The 17,262-nt window shown below is 55.3% G+C and overlaps 2 protein-coding genes across 3 annotated transcripts; both read left to right on the top strand.

Annotated features, from left to right (window-relative positions):
- Nucleotides 1-226: 226 nt before the first annotated feature.
- Nucleotides 227-3,440, top strand: EIF4E1B (eukaryotic translation initiation factor 4E family member 1B). The gene is made up of 7 exons (XM_047072755.1): nt 227-268; nt 364-563; nt 880-975; nt 1,745-1,808; nt 2,594-2,707; nt 2,849-2,988; nt 3,326-3,440. The coding sequence occupies exons 1-7, from the start codon at nt 227-229 to the stop codon at nt 3,438-3,440; spliced, it is 771 nt and encodes a 256-aa protein (XP_046928711.1).
- A 1,764-nt stretch (nt 3,441-5,204) lies between these two features.
- Nucleotides 5,205-16,098, top strand: TSPAN17 (tetraspanin 17). Of its 2 annotated transcripts, XM_047090727.1 has the most exons (9): nt 5,205-5,425; nt 8,876-8,926; nt 9,016-9,162; nt 10,258-10,428; nt 12,213-12,338; nt 12,972-13,019; nt 13,660-13,776; nt 13,859-13,920; nt 14,467-16,098. In XM_047090727.1, the coding sequence occupies exons 1-9, from the start codon at nt 5,339-5,341 to the stop codon at nt 14,501-14,503; spliced, it is 846 nt and encodes a 281-aa protein (XP_046946683.1). In that variant the 5' UTR covers nt 5,205-5,338; the 3' UTR covers nt 14,504-16,098. The 2 variants fall into 2 exon arrangements, with proteins under 2 accessions (XP_046946683.1, XP_046946691.1); XM_047090735.1 differs by lacking the exon at nt 8,876-8,926.
- The last annotated feature ends 1,164 nt before the right edge of the window (nt 16,099-17,262 follow it).

The following is a 17,262-nucleotide window of genomic DNA, read 5'->3' as shown; positions in this document are numbered from 1 at the left end:
TCTGATCACACTGTCCCCCTCCCACCCTGCATGTGGAAGGTGCTCACTAAATGCCTGCCGATGGAAGGCATAGCGCAAGCCCTTTCCCCTCTGAGCTCCCCCAACACCACAGCACAAGCTCTTTCCCCTCTGAGCTCCCCCAACACCACGCTGACTCCTCCCCATCCCATGCTCTGGGGGGGGTGGGGTGGCACGACTGAGTTAAAAGCCCGCAGCTGGGGGCCAAATGGGACGAAGCCCAAGCAGCTGCATGGCTACTGCTAGCCCTGTGAGTCCACCTTCCTGCCCCTCGTGTAGCAAGGGACGGGGCTGGGGTGGCTGGGCTGGAGCTTGCTGTTCACCCTGATTTCTTTCTTTGGTCAGGTTGGAGAGGCTGAGGGTGGAATCCAAAACTGGGAGGAGAAGGAGGAGAAAGAGGAAGAGAAAGAGGGGGCAGCAGTGGCTGTCCTGATGGCTGAGGGGGCTCTGAATGCCCCTGGGGATCAGCTGTCCGAGAGAAGGAAGGAAGCCCAGGATGGGGGCCCCCAGGGGATCAAGTTGGAGTTACACCCGCTGCTGAACAGGTAAGGCAGGCTTTGTGGCCTTGCACCCGGCCTTGCTCTCTTGCCCCCACTCCCTCATCCAAGAAAGGCCAGAGCTAGCCTAAGACTTGGGTCCTGTTGGTTCTTCTGGCCTTAACCCAGTAGAGATTCTGGCTTCAATTCCCCCATCCTGTCCTAGCCTTTCAGGATCACTGACTCCAGTCACCGTGCAGAGGCCATGCCTAAATCCCATCTCCTTATTTATACTTGAAGGGGTGGGACTTCCCTGCCAGCACCTGCTGCAGGTTCTGGGCCTGGGAGGGGCTCGCTGCTTCCTCCTGGCCTCTCCTATCCCCAGGTGGGCCCTATGGTTCTTCAAGAATGACCGCAGCCGAGCCTGGCAGGACAACCTGCATCTGGTCACCAAGTTTGACACCGTGGAGGACTTTTGGGCGTGAGTGTCTGTTGCTTGTAGAGGAGGCCAGAGCCAGGGGGGTCCTTCCTAGACCCTACCCCTCCAGGGAGCTGTTTCCTACACCGCTTTCCAGCCCTCCCTGCGACCTCTCAGCATTTGCTGAGGGCTGGGGCTTGGTGGGTTCTGCTTGGGGGTGGGGGTCACTGGGACTAGGATCTAGACCCCCCTGAAAACTTCTTGGGGCTTAGGGAAGAGAGTCTCAGGGGAGGAGCTGAGACGCCAGAACAGCATGGAAGCTTTTGTGTGTGTGTGTGTGTTGCGTCCATGAAATACAGCCAGATCAACACCAAACCATCCTGTACACCTGGAAGAGAGTCTGAGAGGTGGGAGGAGCCAGGAGTTGACCCTGACTCTGCCACTTCTTGGCTTTGTGACTCTGGACAAGTTCTTTCCCCTCTGAGCTGGTCTCAGCCACAAAGTGAGGATTAGGCTACTTGATAGTGTCCATGGGTGAATCCCAAAACACCCCCTGCCCCGGCACTGGGGCTCTAAAAGCCTCCTGAGGGGTTTGGATGGTCAGGGAAGGCTCCAGGGAGAAGGTGGGATTTGACGGTTTGGGTAAGTAGAGATAGAAGGGGGCAAGGGGTTGGTGAGAAGGGTGAGTGAGCAAAGGCTTGGAGGCCTGAAGGTGGGTGGAAAACAAGTGGGGTCTGGTAAGAAGTTGGGGCGGTGAGGCAGGTTGGAACCAGGCCTTAAAAAGTCTGGACTTTCAGCCTGGATTGGGGCGGGGTGGGGGGGCTCTCTCCAGGATGTACAGTCACATCCAGCTGGCCAGTAAGCTCTCTTCTGGCTGTGACTACGCCCTGTTCAAGGTAAGCTCTGCCCACCCACCCCCTCGGGCCACAGGAGGGCTGATTCTCCTCAGCTCAGTTTCTGCATCCCTCCCTCATGGAGAGTTTGGGGGTGGGGTGCCACAGACAGCCTTCCTCAGAGCCAAGGTGGGACTTCCAATCTGAGGAAATGCTATATACAGAAGCTTGGGTAGAGTGTCAGACTAGAGCTGTACTTATAGGACATTTACGAGTCTGGAAGGGGAGAGGGGAGAAGGGGGAACCAGGAAGGAGCCCAGGTTTCTGGCCTGGCTCCTGAACTAGGCATATGCATCAGAATTGCCCGAGGACACGCCTCATCAGTGTCCAGGCCCATCGCTGGGCCCATCTGCTGACCTAGCAGGTGTGTGCTGTGGGGCCCTGACATCAGTGTTTAAAGACTTCCCCAGGGGGTCTGTGCCCAGCCTGGGATGTCTGGTCTTCCACACACTAGGGCTGCCCCAGAGGCTTCCTTAATCCCCCCGCCCCGATTTGAACTCCTGCCTCAAGGAGCTCAGTTCAGTAAAAGAGACAAACATACACACATATATGACAAGGCTACAAAAGATGACCAGTGTTGAGGATCAGGGGATTGTGGGAGCTCATAGGAGGGTGTGGGGGGCCGAGTGGCTGATGGTGGAAGCTGCCCATACAAAGGGAATGGAAGCAAGAGGGAACTTGGCCTACTGAGGCTTATTTAGGGGTCAGAGCAGCGCCTGGGAAGATGGTTGGGTCCCCACTTCCCTTTGAAGAAAGGGAGGCAGTTGATTTGTCATTCCACCTCTTAGGATGGCATTGAGCCCATGTGGGAAGATAGCAGGAATAAGAGGGGTGGCCGCTGGCTGGTCAGTCTTGCCAAGCAGCAGCGTCACAGTGAGCTGGACCGCCTGTGGCTGGAGACTGTGAGTGGGGGTTGGGAGGGGAGGGAAGGCGGGGGAGGTCCCCAAGAGAAGAGGCTGGCTGGTGTGGTGGCACCATCAAGGATAGTGGGGCAGTCCCTGTAACTGAGGTGGAGGTCTCACCATCCTTCCTTTTGGCCCCAGCTGCTCTGTCTGATCGGGGAGAGCTTTGAGGAGCACAGCCGGGAGGTGTGTGGGGCTGTCATCAACATCCGAACCAAGGGAGACAAGATTGCTGTGTGGACCAGGGAGGCAGAGAACCAGGCGGGCGTGCTGCACATTGGGTGAGTGATATCTCTGGCACAGGGTCTCTTCTAGGGGAGAAGTTGAGGGTGGTGTGGCTTGGCCTGTGAGGGAGACCTCTGGAACTCTCCATGTCAGCTCCTCCTTTTTCCTTACCCATGTATATGAGGGTTTGGAATCCAGATTTCAAGCTGTTTACAGCAGGACTCTTTTCTTTTGCGTAAAGAGTCCTATTTTGGGTTTCCACATGGGTAAGACGTCACAAGAGTGATGGTGGCTGGAACTAGGGTAGGACGTATGGGCAAAGGACCCAGGGTCCCAGGTGATCTCCAGGACTTGCTGCTGACTATTTAATTTCCTCTCCTACTCCTCCCTCAGGCGTGTGTACAAAGAGCGCCTGGGCCTCTCCACGAAGATCGTCATTGGGTACCAGGCCCATGCAGACACTGCCACCAAGAGCAACTCCCTAGCCAAGAATAAGTTTGTGGTGTGATTCAGCTGCTCCTGAGCCTCTCACTCTGTGTGTGTGTGTGTGTGTGTGTGTGTGTGTGTGTGTGTGTGTGTGTGTGTGTGTGTGTGTAAGTAAGGGGATGCTGGGCTACAGTGCTGATGCTGGGTAGGACTAGGGGGTAGAGAACCGGGTTCTCACTTGTCCTGGAGTGAATATGAACATTGCTTAACATGAGTTGGGGCCTAGGCATAGATCTGTGGTCAGGGAGCCATCCTGAGGATGCAGAACAGGTGGAGGAAAGCCTTGAGTTTCCTTGTTTCACCTGGGGGTGGGCTGGGGTGAGTCACTGGGGAAAGGAGAGCTCAGATGAAGGTGGAAAGATGGCAAGAGAACCCTACAATCCAGCACTTACTCTCTCTGCACCCCTGAGAAAGAGGCTGGGTGACCTGAGGGCCAGACTCTTCTGATTTGGGGGAGCAGGCCCAAGACCACTGACACTCTGAGAGCAGGAGCTCAAGGACAGGAGGGGGATGGGCTTTCCTCTTTGTAATCACTCTACTTTAAACCTTTATGAATAGCCTTTCATCAGATTTATAGCCTTGGAGCCTCCCCAGTATCCTGTACCTTCCCTCAAGCAGCCGTGGGTGGGGCCTCAGAAGTGGGGTTGTAGATCAAAAGGGTTGGAGGCTTACAGGCAGAACCCCACTATCTCACAGACATGTGGTGAGCTAAGGACTGAGAGCCCTGTGTGTCTACTTGCCCTTTCCTCAGCTGTGGCCAGGGCTGTCTGGGCCTTGCCTGCCTTAGTCAGGCTGAATGGAGGCGGGTAGATAGATGAGACAGGACAGTGGTGGTTAGGTTTGAGATGGATTAACTGGAAGGTGATGAAGTTTAAGCCCCTTTCTGTTCCTGCTCCAAATAAACACTCACTTCTGAATTATTAGAATTATTTTTGAGGGTTCTAAAATTGAGTAAGATTTGGGCCCCCCAAAACCTTAATCTCCTGTCCTGCCTTGAGGGGCTCGTGTGACACCCCCCCCCCCAGGGCCCAATCAGGGATCCATCTAGTATGGGGAGAGGGGTAAGATGGGAAGAGTCGGCGAGGTTTCAATGTCAGAGGGTCATTGAGCCAGGGGGTCGAGTATATGCCCCTGGCAAAACTGAAGTGTCAGGGAGCAGAGGCCGCGGCCCTCACAAGACCTAGATGTCGTCAGGCCTGAGTTTGAGCCAGTGTAGGCAGAGTTAATTTCCGTTGAGTGAAAAGTGCGTCAGCTTCGATTACACTGTAATAAAACGTCCTGTGTTTTAAAAACACGATCCATATCGCCATCCCCATCTGCTCATTAGAGCATCAGTTACTCTTCTCCAGGACTGAGTTCCAACAGCAAGGCTGGGTACGGAAGTGGCGCTGGTACTGTGCCTGGTGGGGTGGGAGTAATGAGGGTGTTTCGTACCTGCGACTTGCGGTGCCATCGTCAAGCTTCTCAGGTCCGTAGGACGCTGGGGGGGGGGGGGGTGGTAAGAGAACGCTGCCGGCGCTCGGGGCGGAGTCAGACCTAGAGGCGGGGTTCCGAGTCGGGCAGAGGGGCGGGGCCTGCCTGGGGCGGAACGTGCCTGGGGCGGAACCTGCCTGGGGCGGAGCCCGGAGGTCACAGACTCAGGCCTAGAGGCGGGGCTCCGAGGGCACTGAGTAGGACGGAGGCGGAGTCAGGCCTAGAGGCGGCGGGGCTTTGAGGGGACTGAGCGGGCTGGGAGCGGGGCGGTCGGGGCGCCGGGGGCGGTCCCTGCGGGGCGGGCGGGACCCGACCGGCTCTCTGTGTGGCCGCGGCCATGAAGCCGCAGCCGCCGGGCTAGGCCCCGGGCGGCTCTAGCCCAGGGCGGCCCGTGGAGGGCCGGGCCAGCCCCAGCTCCGGTCCCAGGCCGGCGGGCGACTGCTCACCATGCCGGGCAAGCACCAGCACTTCCAGGAACCCGAGGTCGGCTGCTGCGGGAAATACTTCCTGTTTGGCTTCAACATTGTCTTCTGGGTGAGAGCGGGGTGGGTTTGGGCCCCGTGCTGAATTCAGGTGGCGGGAGAAGGAGGTTCAAGCCTCTACTGCAGGGGCTGGGGGGAGGGAGGGGGACGGTCCCAAATCCTGAAGGCAGAGAGCGGTCTTTCCCCCCCATCTCTCCCCAGCCCCCATCTCTTTTTCCCACTCCACGCCCACTCCCAGGACCACTCCGGGGAACTACGGAGAGTCCCGGATTGCTGGAGGCGGGTCCCAGGCGCCGCCGGGGTAGGATGTGGGGGTGGAGTCTCCTGGTATCTTCCAGAGTCCAGGTGGAGAAAGGGGAAGGGTCCCAGGGATGCTCTTGGTGCCCCGTCGCCCATTCTCCCATCCAGCCTCACTGCTACTCTGGGGTGTGGGGTGTTCGCTGAACTCCACCCCTGTTTAGCCCACCGAGGGGAGTGTCTCCGCGAAGGGAAGGGCCGGATTCTCTCACCCAGCCTTAAGCTCCTTTGGCGGGGGGGGGGGGGGGGGAGCGGGGAAGGGGTGGTGTGTGGGTCTTGCTCCTCAGTGAGGAGGCTTGCAGGCTGGGGGAGGGCCAATAGCTCTAGTCCTCTGCTGGGGGCAGGAGATCTGCCCTGTTGAGACGTCCTGAGGTGGCCCTGGGGAACAGAATTCAACATTCTACAAGTGACAAAACCGAGGTTTCGGGGGCAGTTGCTGGCCCTGCCAGAGAAGGGAGCTTCAAGTGCCCCTCCCCGGGTGGCATCTGTACCCCCAGGGCCTTGCCAAGTCATCTTCCCTTCTCCCTCCCCCATCCCGTCTCCAAGGCTGCTTGCTGCCTCTGCAGTCTCTACTCCTGCTGCCTTGTGTCAAAATGCCGGGCCCATTCTGTTTCTTTCAGCAAGACTTTGGCACCGCCCTCCACCCACGTGCTGCCCATGCAGTCGCCCCTGTGTGGTGGGCCTTCTGGTTCCAGCTATGCTCAGCTCTCCAGGGTGTGGGCAATGTGCAGAGAGTACTGGTGGGGAAGTCTGGAGGCCTGGGTGTAGCAAGCAGAGCTGAGACTGGGCAAGTCACTTCTCTCTGGACCTCAGCTTCCCTTCCTGGGAGTGGGGGTAATGAAGCCTGCCCCTCAGGGTTGTTAGGCCCATTAAATGAATTCTAACTTGTATTCACACAGCTATTTTATTTATTATCTATATTTTATAGATGAGGGAACAGGCACAGAGATGTTAAGTCATTTAACCTAGAACGACAGGGCCAGTAAGCACAGAGCCAAGAGGGCAGTGGGTAGAGGTGAGGCAGAGCATTGAGCATAGTGAGTCCCACCCCCCTCCCCCCAACCCCCCATGTCAAGGGGGACAGGCAAGAGAAACTCAGGCTCTTTGCAGGCACACCAACTTTTGCAGGGGAGTGGGGGTGGGGAGCCAGAGCAGGAAAGGCTGGGCTGGTGCTTGAATTTTATGTTGAGGGCAATGTAGAGCAGTGAGGGTTTCAGCGCTGGATAATGGGTCTGCTTTGGCTTTTGTACTAGAGGCAGATCTGTCTGGCTGCATGGGGAGAGTGGGTGAGGGGCATGGGGCTTGGAAGTGGGAGACCTAGGAGGAGGGCTGGGTCACAGCTAGGGGCTGGGGAGTGGGAAGTGAGGAAGGCTCCAGGGGAAGTTAGGAGGCTGAATTGACAGGACTGGGACGCTTGGAGGGCCAAGAGGGTTTCAGGTTTGGGTCAAGGTGGCTGGAGGGAGGTGCCTATCATATAGGCCCCAAGATTTTTGTTTGTTTGTTTTAAAGGAAAGCAGACCCTGGTTGTTACCCTGCTGAGAAGCTTCCCACAATTAATACAGTCCAGACTCCTCCCATGGCCTCCAGCACTCTCTGGAGTCTGGCCCTGCTGCCCTTCAGTTTATCCCTCGCACCACCAAACATGATCTTACCTCTGGGCCTCTGCCAGTCCCTCCACCTGGAATTTCCTTCTCACTACACTTTTTCGCTATTTAGACCTCAGCTAAAATATCCCCATTTTCCCTAACTGAAGCATGCCTCCACAACCCCCAGTCACTCCCCCCTGCATCACTGTTTGGTTTTCTTTAAAGGATCTGTTGGTATCTGAAATTACCTTGTTTGCTAACTGTGGATTTCTCCCACTGGAGTGTAAACTCCATGAGGGCAGAGAGCTCATTTGTTCTATTTTCTGATGTATTCCCGGCACACGTAACAGGGCCTGGGACTTGGAGGTGTTTGCAGCAGGCAGTTGGACATAGGAGTCTGGAGCCAGGGAGAGGTTTGGGTGGAGATCTGGGAGATGTCGGCATCTGATGGTGTGGATAATAAGTGTGGAGGAGGAAGAAAGCAGAAGGCTGAAGGTTAAACCTGGTTGGGGGTGGGGGTGGGGGTGGGTGGCCATGTGCATAGGGCAGGTGAAGCAGTGAATCCTGGGAGGGAGGCTGAGAAGGAGCAGAGAGAGGATTGGTGTTGGGTAACCAAGGAGGGGTTCAGAAAGGAGAAAGTAGTAGTCCGTCACCTGTCTAAAGGCCATGGGTGGGTCAAATGGGATGAGGCAGGAGAAGTGATGTTTGGTTTCACATTCCAGATCTAGTATAGAGGTGAGGGGAAGGAAAACTATTTCCAGAGAAGAATACAGCAGTGGGAGGTGTCTGGGGTCAGAGAGAGGAAGGTGTTAAACTGGGTGATCATGGTGGAATTGACTGGAATTGGTGGGGGGAAGGGGAGGAGCCTATGAAAGCAGGTGGGTGGGGAAGGTCTGAAAAGGTGGGGTCACGGCCTTGTGCTGGCTGGGGCAGGAGGGACACTCTTCCTGTGAGATTGAACATCCGGGGAGCTGCCCAGTCTCAGGTTGATAGCCTTGACATCCAGGGCTCTTCCCAGTAAGGAACTGAGGCCTGATGGTGGGTTGTGCTTAGAAGGCCCAGGCAGAACTGTGGCCAGAAGTTTTCAAGGGCACAGCCACCAGCCCAGACTAGGGTCCCTCAGCTGGATCCTGCTCACATTGGGATTCCTGGTCATTCAGGGGTCTTTGCTTATGAGCTATGAAAACAGAAAATGGAGTAGGGCAACCATCACAGAGTTGGAGGGCAGTGGAATGGCCAGATTGGGAAGGAGCAGAAAGGAGGCTAGGAGCCCAGAACTCAGACAGGTCTGGTGGGAGGAGAGGCTCAGGACATAGCTGCTGCTGCTGCTGCTGCTGCTGCTGCTGCTGCTGCTGCTTGGCAGGAGTATCCTGGCCATCCTCTGCTCCAGTTCTGAGTTCTGGGAAGGACTAAGGTGGGATCCATCCTCCAGGCTGTGTTTTGTGGGGGAGAAACACTGGAATGTATTCTTGGAAAGGTAGAAAGGACCCTGGACCCACCCCTCCTCCTCTCTCTCCTCCTGGCTTCCTGAAGACCCTGAGTACTAGGGAGGAGGGGGCTCTGTCCGGGTGGGGAAGGATGCTGCTCCAACCCTCAGCTCTTTGATGCTGCTTCTGCAGGTGCTGGGAGCCCTGTTCCTGGCCATTGGCCTCTGGGCCTGGGGTGAGAAGGTAAGGTGGTGCAGTAGGGCGTGGGGCTGCCATGGGTTGAGGTGGTGGGAGGATCGGGCCGACCACTTGCCTTTGCTCCCCTGGCACAGGGCGTTCTCTCTAACATCTCAGCGCTGACAGATCTGGGAGGCCTCGACCCCGTATGGCTGTTTGTAGTGGTTGGAGGTGTCATGTCAGTACTGGGCTTTGCTGGCTGCATCGGGGCCCTCCGGGAGAACACCTTCCTGCTCAAGTTTGTGAGTACACCCTCACCTAGGCCCACTGGGGACCCCAACCTCCTCCCACATCTATGTAGTTAGTACTTAATAATGGGTAGTTTTATTATTACGTTATTATAACAGTAATCGTCAGAATTGTATTATCTATATAGGATTCTTTCTGCTATGACTGAAACCCAGGGGCCTAAGCATGAAAGGGTATTTATGGGCTCACTAGGGAAAGCCCAGGGGTGTGCTGGGTGTCAGCACATTTGGATCTAGGGGCCACCGCAATGTCACTCGGCCTGGTCTCTCTGTTTCTCTTCTCTGTCCCTCCAGTTGGCTCCATTCCCCAAGGGGTGGAAGGATGCCCACGAATGGGTGGGGGCTAGCTTCATACTGCCCCTCCGGGAACCCCTACTAGAGGCTGAACCTCTCTCTTCCTAACCAGTCATCCAGTCTTTTTTTTTTTTTTTTTAATTTTTTAAGTTTATTTTGAGAGAGAGAGTGCAGGCATGTGCGCATGTGCGAGTGGAGGTGGGGGGGGGGAGGGAGAGAGAGAGAAAGAGAGAAAGAGAAAGAAGAAAGAGAGAGAAAGAGGGAGGAAGGGAGAGATGGAAGGAAGGAAAGAATCCCAAGCAGGCTCCTTGCTATCAGTGCGGAGCCTGAGGAGCCTGAGATGGGTTTCATCTGACTGAGAGCAGGACCTGAGTAGAAATCAAGAATCAGAAGCAGTCACTTCTTTGCATCTCTTTGGTCCAGATTGGCTGTCTTTGGACCAATCCCTGTGGCCCTGGGAGAGGTAGCGCTCTGATTGGTGGGCTCCTCGCACAGGCCATGTCCTCTATCTGGGAATGGGGAAGGAGGTGGAGATGGCTCTGCCTGAGCCACAGGAACTAAATTAAAGGCTATGTGGAGGGTGGTTTTTCAACGAAAACAGGATGATTACCAGAGGAAGCAGAATAAGTGGGTTATAAGAGCAGTGCTGTCCTTCGCCATCATAAAACAATGTTAATGGGAGAAAAGGTGGGGACTGTCCACTTTATTGGGTTGGGGTGGGGGTGGAGCTCTGTCCCGTGGCACCCGCGGGCCCTGCACCTCTGATCCCTACAATCTGTATGTCCCCCACCCCAGTTCTCCGTGTTCCTCGGCCTCATCTTCTTCCTGGAACTGGCAACAGGGATTCTGGCCTTCGTATTCAAGGACTGGATTCGAGACCAGCTCAATTTCTTCATCAACAACAATGTTAAGGCCTATCGGGACGACATTGACCTCCAGAACCTCATTGACTTTGCTCAGGAATATGTGAGTCCAGCACCAGCCTGGGCTACCTGCATGAGGCTCTGCTGGGCAGATGTGTGAAAGAATAAGTCCCGTGTGTGCTGGGACCATTCCTCCACCCATGCCCCGGGGAAAAGAGCCAGGAGGCCCCTGTCTGAGGGAAGGCTAGTTTATGTGATCCCTGTAGGTCCCCATTATGCCTAGTTCTGCAAGGACCCAGTGTTGGGGAACAGAGGCCAGAGACTCCAAACTGGCAGGTCATAGGCCAAGGTTTACAACACACTTAAAGGAGAAAATTTGATATAAAAATATAAATTTCCCCTTCTAATAAACTCTGGACCCATAGTCTTGGCTGCAGTTACATTGCTGCTATCCCCTTTGCTGGTATAGGAGCTCTCTGTTTGCCATTGTCTGCCACTCTTTATTTTATTATACCTGTTGGCCCTCTTCTCTCATTTTTATTGTTTATTTGGCCTCTGGACATGTTAGAGTTTGAGACTTTCCCCCTCAACCAAAGCTCTGCTCTTAAACTCTATACTTAACCAATGTGAAGAAGCAGTCAGTGAACAGTTCACGAGATCCTAGACACCTCCCGACTGCACCTCCTTATCCACTCACACCCACTTACACATAGTCTCACCCAGTCACATCCACTTCCACAGTTACATGCCTTCAGGGCCATCAACCCAAGAGACTGTTCCGGGATCCAGAGATGAACCAGAGCTGGTACCTCTTTGAGGACTTTTCAACTCAGGACAGAGCAGACCTATAGTGAGGCAGTTAGGATGTGATTTATTTGTTCATTCAACACAGAATTGGTACAGGTTTATTGTGTGCCAGACCCTGGGAAGGTTGCTGGGAATTCAGTGGTGAAAAAAGCTGGGACTTGTCCTCATGGGGATGGCAGTCTGGGGCAAGAGACAGATGATAAGCAAAACAGACAAATGTACGTGTGTGCGCACACGCGTGTATACAAAATTGTGAATAGTGGTAAGAGCTGAAATGAGGAAGGGTGGAGAAGAGGAAGGCCTTGGAGAAGAAGCAGGGTTTGTGGAAAGAGGGGCAGATGTTCCCCAACAGGAACATCAGTGCTGAGCAGAGCGAGAAGAGGCAGGCAGAGGCCAGGCTGTTTGCTGGGACCTGTGCACACAGAGCCGCTGGCCAGGCCTCACTCTCCCTGCTCTGCCCATAGGGGCCTATCTCTGTCTGCATTAAGCTGGTCCCTTGAGGGCTGGTTTCTGTGTTGGGTGGTCTAAGGCATGTGCTCCTGCCTCCCCTGACTCACGAGCTAGTTTCAGTGTGGCCTCACACTCACTATTGCCACGCCTAGGGAGGCAGTGCACGATATTCTGGGTAGAGGTGTTGGGGATACAGGTGCTGCCGTGGCATTTATGAAGTGTAAGGGTGTATGACAGTGACAGGGTGACCCTCTTGTCCCTGCAGAGAGGAAGAGAGAAAGTCTTCGCAAAATCTCTGGGGCAAGTGTGGGGAGGCCCAGTACAGACATGGGGTTCAGTGGTACCTTCCCCCACAGGGCTTGGCCTGATACCCACTTCTCAGGGCACCCCTTCCCAGTACCTCCCTGCCCCCACCAACCTGGGCAGGAGCATAGTGATGCTCTGATGGGTCTGGGCTTAGGTCTGGCCTTTCTGTTGGGAGGGTGAGGAGGGGCCCACCTGCCCAGCTGCCCCTAGACCCCCTCGCAGCACAGCCCTGCCCTGTCTCCCTGTAGCCTGGGCCTGTCTCCAAACTGGATGGGGCTCCTGGGGTGGGCCTGGCTCACCTAGGGCTCTCCTCTCGCCCCTTAGTGGTCTTGCTGCGGAGCCCGAGGGCCTAATGATTGGAACCTCAATATCTATTTCAACTGCACTGACTTGAACCCGAGCCGGGAGCGCTGCGGGGTGCCCTTCTCCTGCTGCGTCCGGGACCCTGCGGTGAGTGGGATGTGGTGAGGAGGGGCAGGGGCATTGCTGTGCACAGACCAAGTGTGGGAAAAATCCACCACAGGGCTTGCTGGACTCAGCCCTGCTCTGGGGGCCTTGGGTGCCGGGGGTGGGGGTCATTTTACATGGGAGCACCCCTCCTACACTGAGGAGTTTGTGTCCGTGGGCAGCAGTAGGGCCTGCGCCCCTTCAGCAAAACCTGTCTCTATGATTGTAGTGAGGCAGCTGCCACACCGCTGGGCCGCCATGCTGGTGTGGTCGGGCGTGGGGCTTCTGACCCCTTGTATGGCTTTCTTCAGAGCAGAAACTTCTCCCGGTGACTTCTCTCCCAGCACAGTTCACCTGGGACACTGAGGGCCAGGATTCTTCCCATTCTTAGAAAACACGAGCAGGCAGGATTCCTAAACAGGAGGCAGCTCAGGCTGGCGTTTGTAGCCATGTGTCCTGGCACCAAGGAAAGAGGTGTGTGGGCCTCTGTGAGCCTTGTCTAGGAGTGGTGGGCATGGCGGAGTCCGTGGTTCCATCTGCTTCCCCTGAGAAGCAAGAACCACTCCAGTGCTGGGTGTCATGGGCCCCCGTGGGATATCCCCTCACCAACTCGCTTATTGGCCTATTTCTCCTCAGGAAGATGTCCTTAACACCCAGTGTGGCTACGATGTCCGGCTCAAGCTGGTGAGAGGGGTGGGGACAGAGTTGGGGGCATTGGGATGGAAAGGACAGCCTCCCATAAGCTCCTCTGTGAGGTCTCAGGAATTCTGTGGGGGAGGGGGTACTGAGTCCTAGGAACCATCCAGGCACCTAGAGCTTGTACTTCCAAACATGGGGGCAGTGGACCCGTGAGCACAGACACATGTGTGTCTGCTCGTTGCAGCTCTTTGTCGAGCACCCATTGGTGCTCACACCTGGCAGTGCCATAGATGCTAGGGATTCATGGTCATGAGCTAGGTAGACAGAGCCCCTGTTCTCAAGGAGCTCCCACACTAGTAGAGGGAGAAATACAGAAAGCTAATGGATAAATACATGTGAACAGTAATGTGACAATTTCAACCAAGAGCTTGAATGCAAATAAAGTAAGGGAGGTTGATAGGATTGGGGCCGGGTGGTCAGGGAAGACCTCCTGAAGGAGGGGGCATCTGTTCCGAGATTCTGATGACCAGAAGGAATCTGTCATGCAAAGGCCCTGTGGTAGAGCTCCATCTAGGCAGCAGGTGCAAAGGTGTAAGGCGCTGGGGTGGAGACAAGCTTGGCAGTCTAGGCTGAGAGGAGGCCTGTGGGGGTGGGTGGGCCAAGCCCCTTGCCTGTGTGTCCCCAGGAGCTGGAGCAGCAGGGCTCCATCCACACCAAAGGCTGTGTGGGCCAGTTTGAGAAGTGGCTGCAGGACAACCTGATCGTTGTGGCTGGGGTCTTTGTGGGCATCGCCCTCCTCCAGGTACTGACTCAGCACAGCATGCCCCCCCCCACACCCTTGCCCCGCCGGCAGACTTTCCCTCACTTGCCTCTTTGTCCTACAGATCTTTGGTATCTGCCTGGCCCAGAACCTTGTGAGTGACATCAAGGCAGTGAAGGCCAACTGGTGAGGCTGCCACACTGGCCATGGCCACCTGCCTGGCCTACCCAGGGACCCGCTCCCCACCCCTTCCCCTGCCACTATACCCATGATGGGCAAGGCTATGGTATTTCCGCTCCATAGGGAGCTTGAGTGTGTGTGCGCTGTGCACCTGTAGAGAAAGCTGTGTGCCTCTGCCCGGGCTGCCTGTCCTGGAGCTGTGTGCATGGAGGGCAGGTGTGTGTGTGAGTGTGCACAGGGAGCCACCATTGCGGCTGTTGTTGGGTGGTGGGCTCTCCAGGGGACTAGGAATGGCCCAGCTAAGAGGGTCCAGGCCTGGTGGGGTGAGGTGGGGTGGGAGGGGCCCCCCGCCCAGGCTGAGACACACGTCTGTGTGCATGGCTATTAGGGCAGGCTTGGGGCCTGCTGTTGCTGGGGACACAGCCTCATGCAGCCTCAGAGCTGTCTTCTCTACTAGCTGTGACCTTGACCCTGCCAGAAGCCCCCTTTGGCCTCAATGTCTCAGACTTTAAAATGGGTCCAAGAATTTTTTCTCCCTCGCTTGCCTCTCAGGATCAAACATGATGATGGCTACAAACTACTCAAATAAACAAAACCTTGAAAACCACTGGCTTACGCCCACCATCTCGGAGGTTCTGTCAGCGGCAGGGCCTCAGCAGTACTCTCCACCTGGGGCCCAGGCCCGGATGCACCCTGCCAGCGTGTTTTCTTGGCCTAGGCAGTGTATACAATTGAGCCAACCTTTAAAACTTGGTATATTTCACATAAAAGTCCAGCTCCCCAGCATCTTGTGAAGAATGGCCATCTGGCCACAACGGCTCTTCAGTGGCATCATCTCCTGGGACATATGCTTCCCGTTCTCTGCCTGGCCTGTTCTGCTCACCTAAGTGCCCTGCCTGACCCTGTTGGCTGGGAGTTGGCCTCCTCCACCTCTGCAGGGTTTTCCCCTGCAAATGCTGCGAGGCTGCTGTGGGCCAAGCCCGGATTGAAGCATGGGAGTGAGAAGAATGGGGAGGCTGGAGCCTGCCCCGAAGAGGCCACCGCCTGGGAGGGGTCTGGTCCTCCTGGGGACTAAGATGGGTGCCAGGCATGCCCAGGAGAGGGGCTGAGGGGTGGGATGGAGATCGGGAAGGTTTTGGGAAGGAGTAGCTGGAAGCCTGAGCTTGGCACCCATGGGGATAGGGGGAGCCAGGTTTGGGGGCCATTGATGGTTTTGACTCCTAGGCTCCCTTGGAATCCAGTTCAAAAATCTTCCTGGTGGCCTGCAGAGCTGCTTCATGGCCACCAGAGTGCGCATCAGCACAGCATTACCTGCGTCCAGCTTTCCTAGGGCAACCTCATCCAAGGTACAGCCCTGTGCGTGGTGTGTCCACCCTGCTTACTAGCTCTTTGGGGTTCAGGGAATTTATAGACTTCTAAAGGAGTAAAATGGCTCAGATTTGGGAAGTCTGGCTGCTGCTTTCAGATCTGCACAAAGGGGGTATATGGAGTGACTGTCCATCCCCCTGCATTTGTGGATGAAAGGAGAGGTTTGGGCTAGTTCATAGATCTCTAACTTAGATGCCCTCAGGGCCAGGTGGGTTATAAAAATAAATAAAGTGGGCCTTTGCGTTGTGAGGCCTTTGTAGTGCAACTTTGATTTTTCCCACTATTACTGGAGATGGGACACAGAGACTGCTTTGTAATGAGAAATATTTGCATGATTGAGTCACTAATGGCAACTGGCTTTGAGTTACAATGGGTGTGGTGGGGACTGTGGCAAAGCAGTTTCCCACCTGAAATTCGTGGCTGTCGTTCAGCTGTAGCTAATTACTGTAAAGTGGGAATGTGGGTCTAATGTGAGACATCTGGAGAAGCCAAAGAGCCAGAGTTTTATGTGAAATATCTTAATTTTTAAGTTGTTGGCAACTAATGAAAAAACGTTTTGAACGCTGCTAGCCAAACAAAAGGTGTGGGGGCCAGCTTTGGGCCCTGTGCCACTGTGGATCCCTCTGGAGCAGTCACCCGTGGGTCTCTGGCCGCTCTGCGATTCAGGCCTTCTGGGAGCTGCTGCAGGTGGGCGGGCTGTGGGTCATGTGCTCAGCACTGTGGCTCCCAGATGCGGGCTGGACTGTGTCCTCAGGCCTCCGAAAGACACAGGTGGCGGGTGGTTTATACATGCTACAATAAATGCAGCTCACGATATTGTGCGTGTGTCTTGTGGTCTCTGATTTTAAATGTTTTCATTTTCATTTTCCCTGAAACCTCGCAACACCTTGTGAGGTGGAGAGTCCTTTCCTGATGAGGAAACTGGCTCAGGGGAACGAGTTGCCCAGAGCACACAGCCGGGAAGAGGCACCCAGGTCTGACCCCTCTTGGTGTTGCACTGCACCAGTCCTGCCCTTCTGCCGAGTCTAGGTGAAACCTGCACACTTGAAATGCCAACTAGTGAGGGGCAGTAACCTATCACTCCCCAAGTGTGAGCTGAGCATCTGCTTAGGGGTGGGGAAGTAGAGAAGAAAAGGTCAAGGTCCTGGCCCTTGTGCTGCATTCTTGTGCAGGAGACACAAACACAAGTAGGCACATAAACATTCATGCTAGTAGTATATGCTATGAAGAGAGTGATGGCTAGACAGTGACAGTTGGGTGCCTGGGAGAAGGGACCCCTTAATGGGCTGGTGGGAGGGGCTGCCATCTCTGGGAAGCTCCAGGGGAATAGTGTTCTAGGTTTTGGTGCCAGTTTCCCTAGAGGTCCTGAAGCTGGGGTGGGCTTGGCATGAAGGAGCCTGGGGTGCTGAAGAGGTGGGGGTGGTTGAGAGGCAGAGGGAAGTGGTAGAACCAGAATATATTTGGCAATGGGACTGATGAGATGGGATAGGTATGACTGGTAGGAGTGGCTGTGACTCTGGCTGGGGACCCAGAATTCTCCAAAGCTCAGTTTTGCTATATGATATCCATCTGTCCATCTTCCATTCACCATTCACCCACTTACCCACCCACCCACCCACCAATCCATCCACCACCTACCCACCTATCCACTCATCCATCCATCCACCCATCCACCCATCCATCCATCCATCCATCCATCCACTGCCCCCATCCACCACCATCCACTCAGGCCCTGGCTGGAGGCTGGGGTTACCAAGACAGCTCAAACTTGCCCTTGTCCTGGAGCCCACAGTCTCTTGGCAGAGACAGATGGAACAATTGCTAATGGCATAATGTGTATGTGGTGACAGCACTTCATGCTGGTTAGAGACATGTTTCCTGTCCCCAAAGTGGAAGCTGAAGCAGTTCTTTTCCTTGTGCTGAGGAGTCCCTACCCAGAAGGGGATCTGTCCAGATGTGTAGAAAACACAGGGAAGCTTA

The sequence above is a fragment of the Lynx rufus genome, unplaced genomic scaffold (assembly GCF_022079265.1).
Source record: "Lynx rufus isolate CCGP_SWC_20201006 ecotype Redwood Valley unplaced genomic scaffold, mLynRuf1.p SCAF_1, whole genome shotgun sequence".
NCBI lineage: Eukaryota > Metazoa > Chordata > Mammalia > Carnivora > Felidae > Lynx > Lynx rufus.
The sequence above is the reverse complement of the archived record's forward strand: the minus strand, read 5'-3'. Positions and strand labels throughout refer to the sequence as shown.

Bases quoted from the DNA above. Each gene is read 5' to 3' on its own strand.
- EIF4E1B (XM_047072755.1), top strand. From the start codon at position 227: ATGGGACGAAGCCCAAGCAGCTGCATGGCTACTGCTAGCCCT. The intron at 1,809-2,593 runs GTAAGCTCTGCC...TCCACCTCTTAG, and splicing joins GTGACTACGCCCTGTTCAAG to GATGGCATTGAGCCCATGTG. The intron at 2,989-3,325 runs GTGAGTGATATC...CTCCTCCCTCAG, and splicing joins GCGGGCGTGCTGCACATTGG to GCGTGTGTACAAAGAGCGCC.
- TSPAN17 (XM_047090727.1), top strand. From the start codon at position 5,339: ATGCCGGGCAAGCACCAGCACTTCCAGGAACCCGAGGTCGGCTGCTGC. The intron at 9,163-10,257 runs GTGAGTACACCC...CCCCCACCCCAG, and splicing joins ACACCTTCCTGCTCAAGTTT to TTCTCCGTGTTCCTCGGCCT. The intron at 13,777-13,858 runs GTACTGACTCAG...TTTGTCCTACAG, and splicing joins TGGGCATCGCCCTCCTCCAG to ATCTTTGGTATCTGCCTGGC.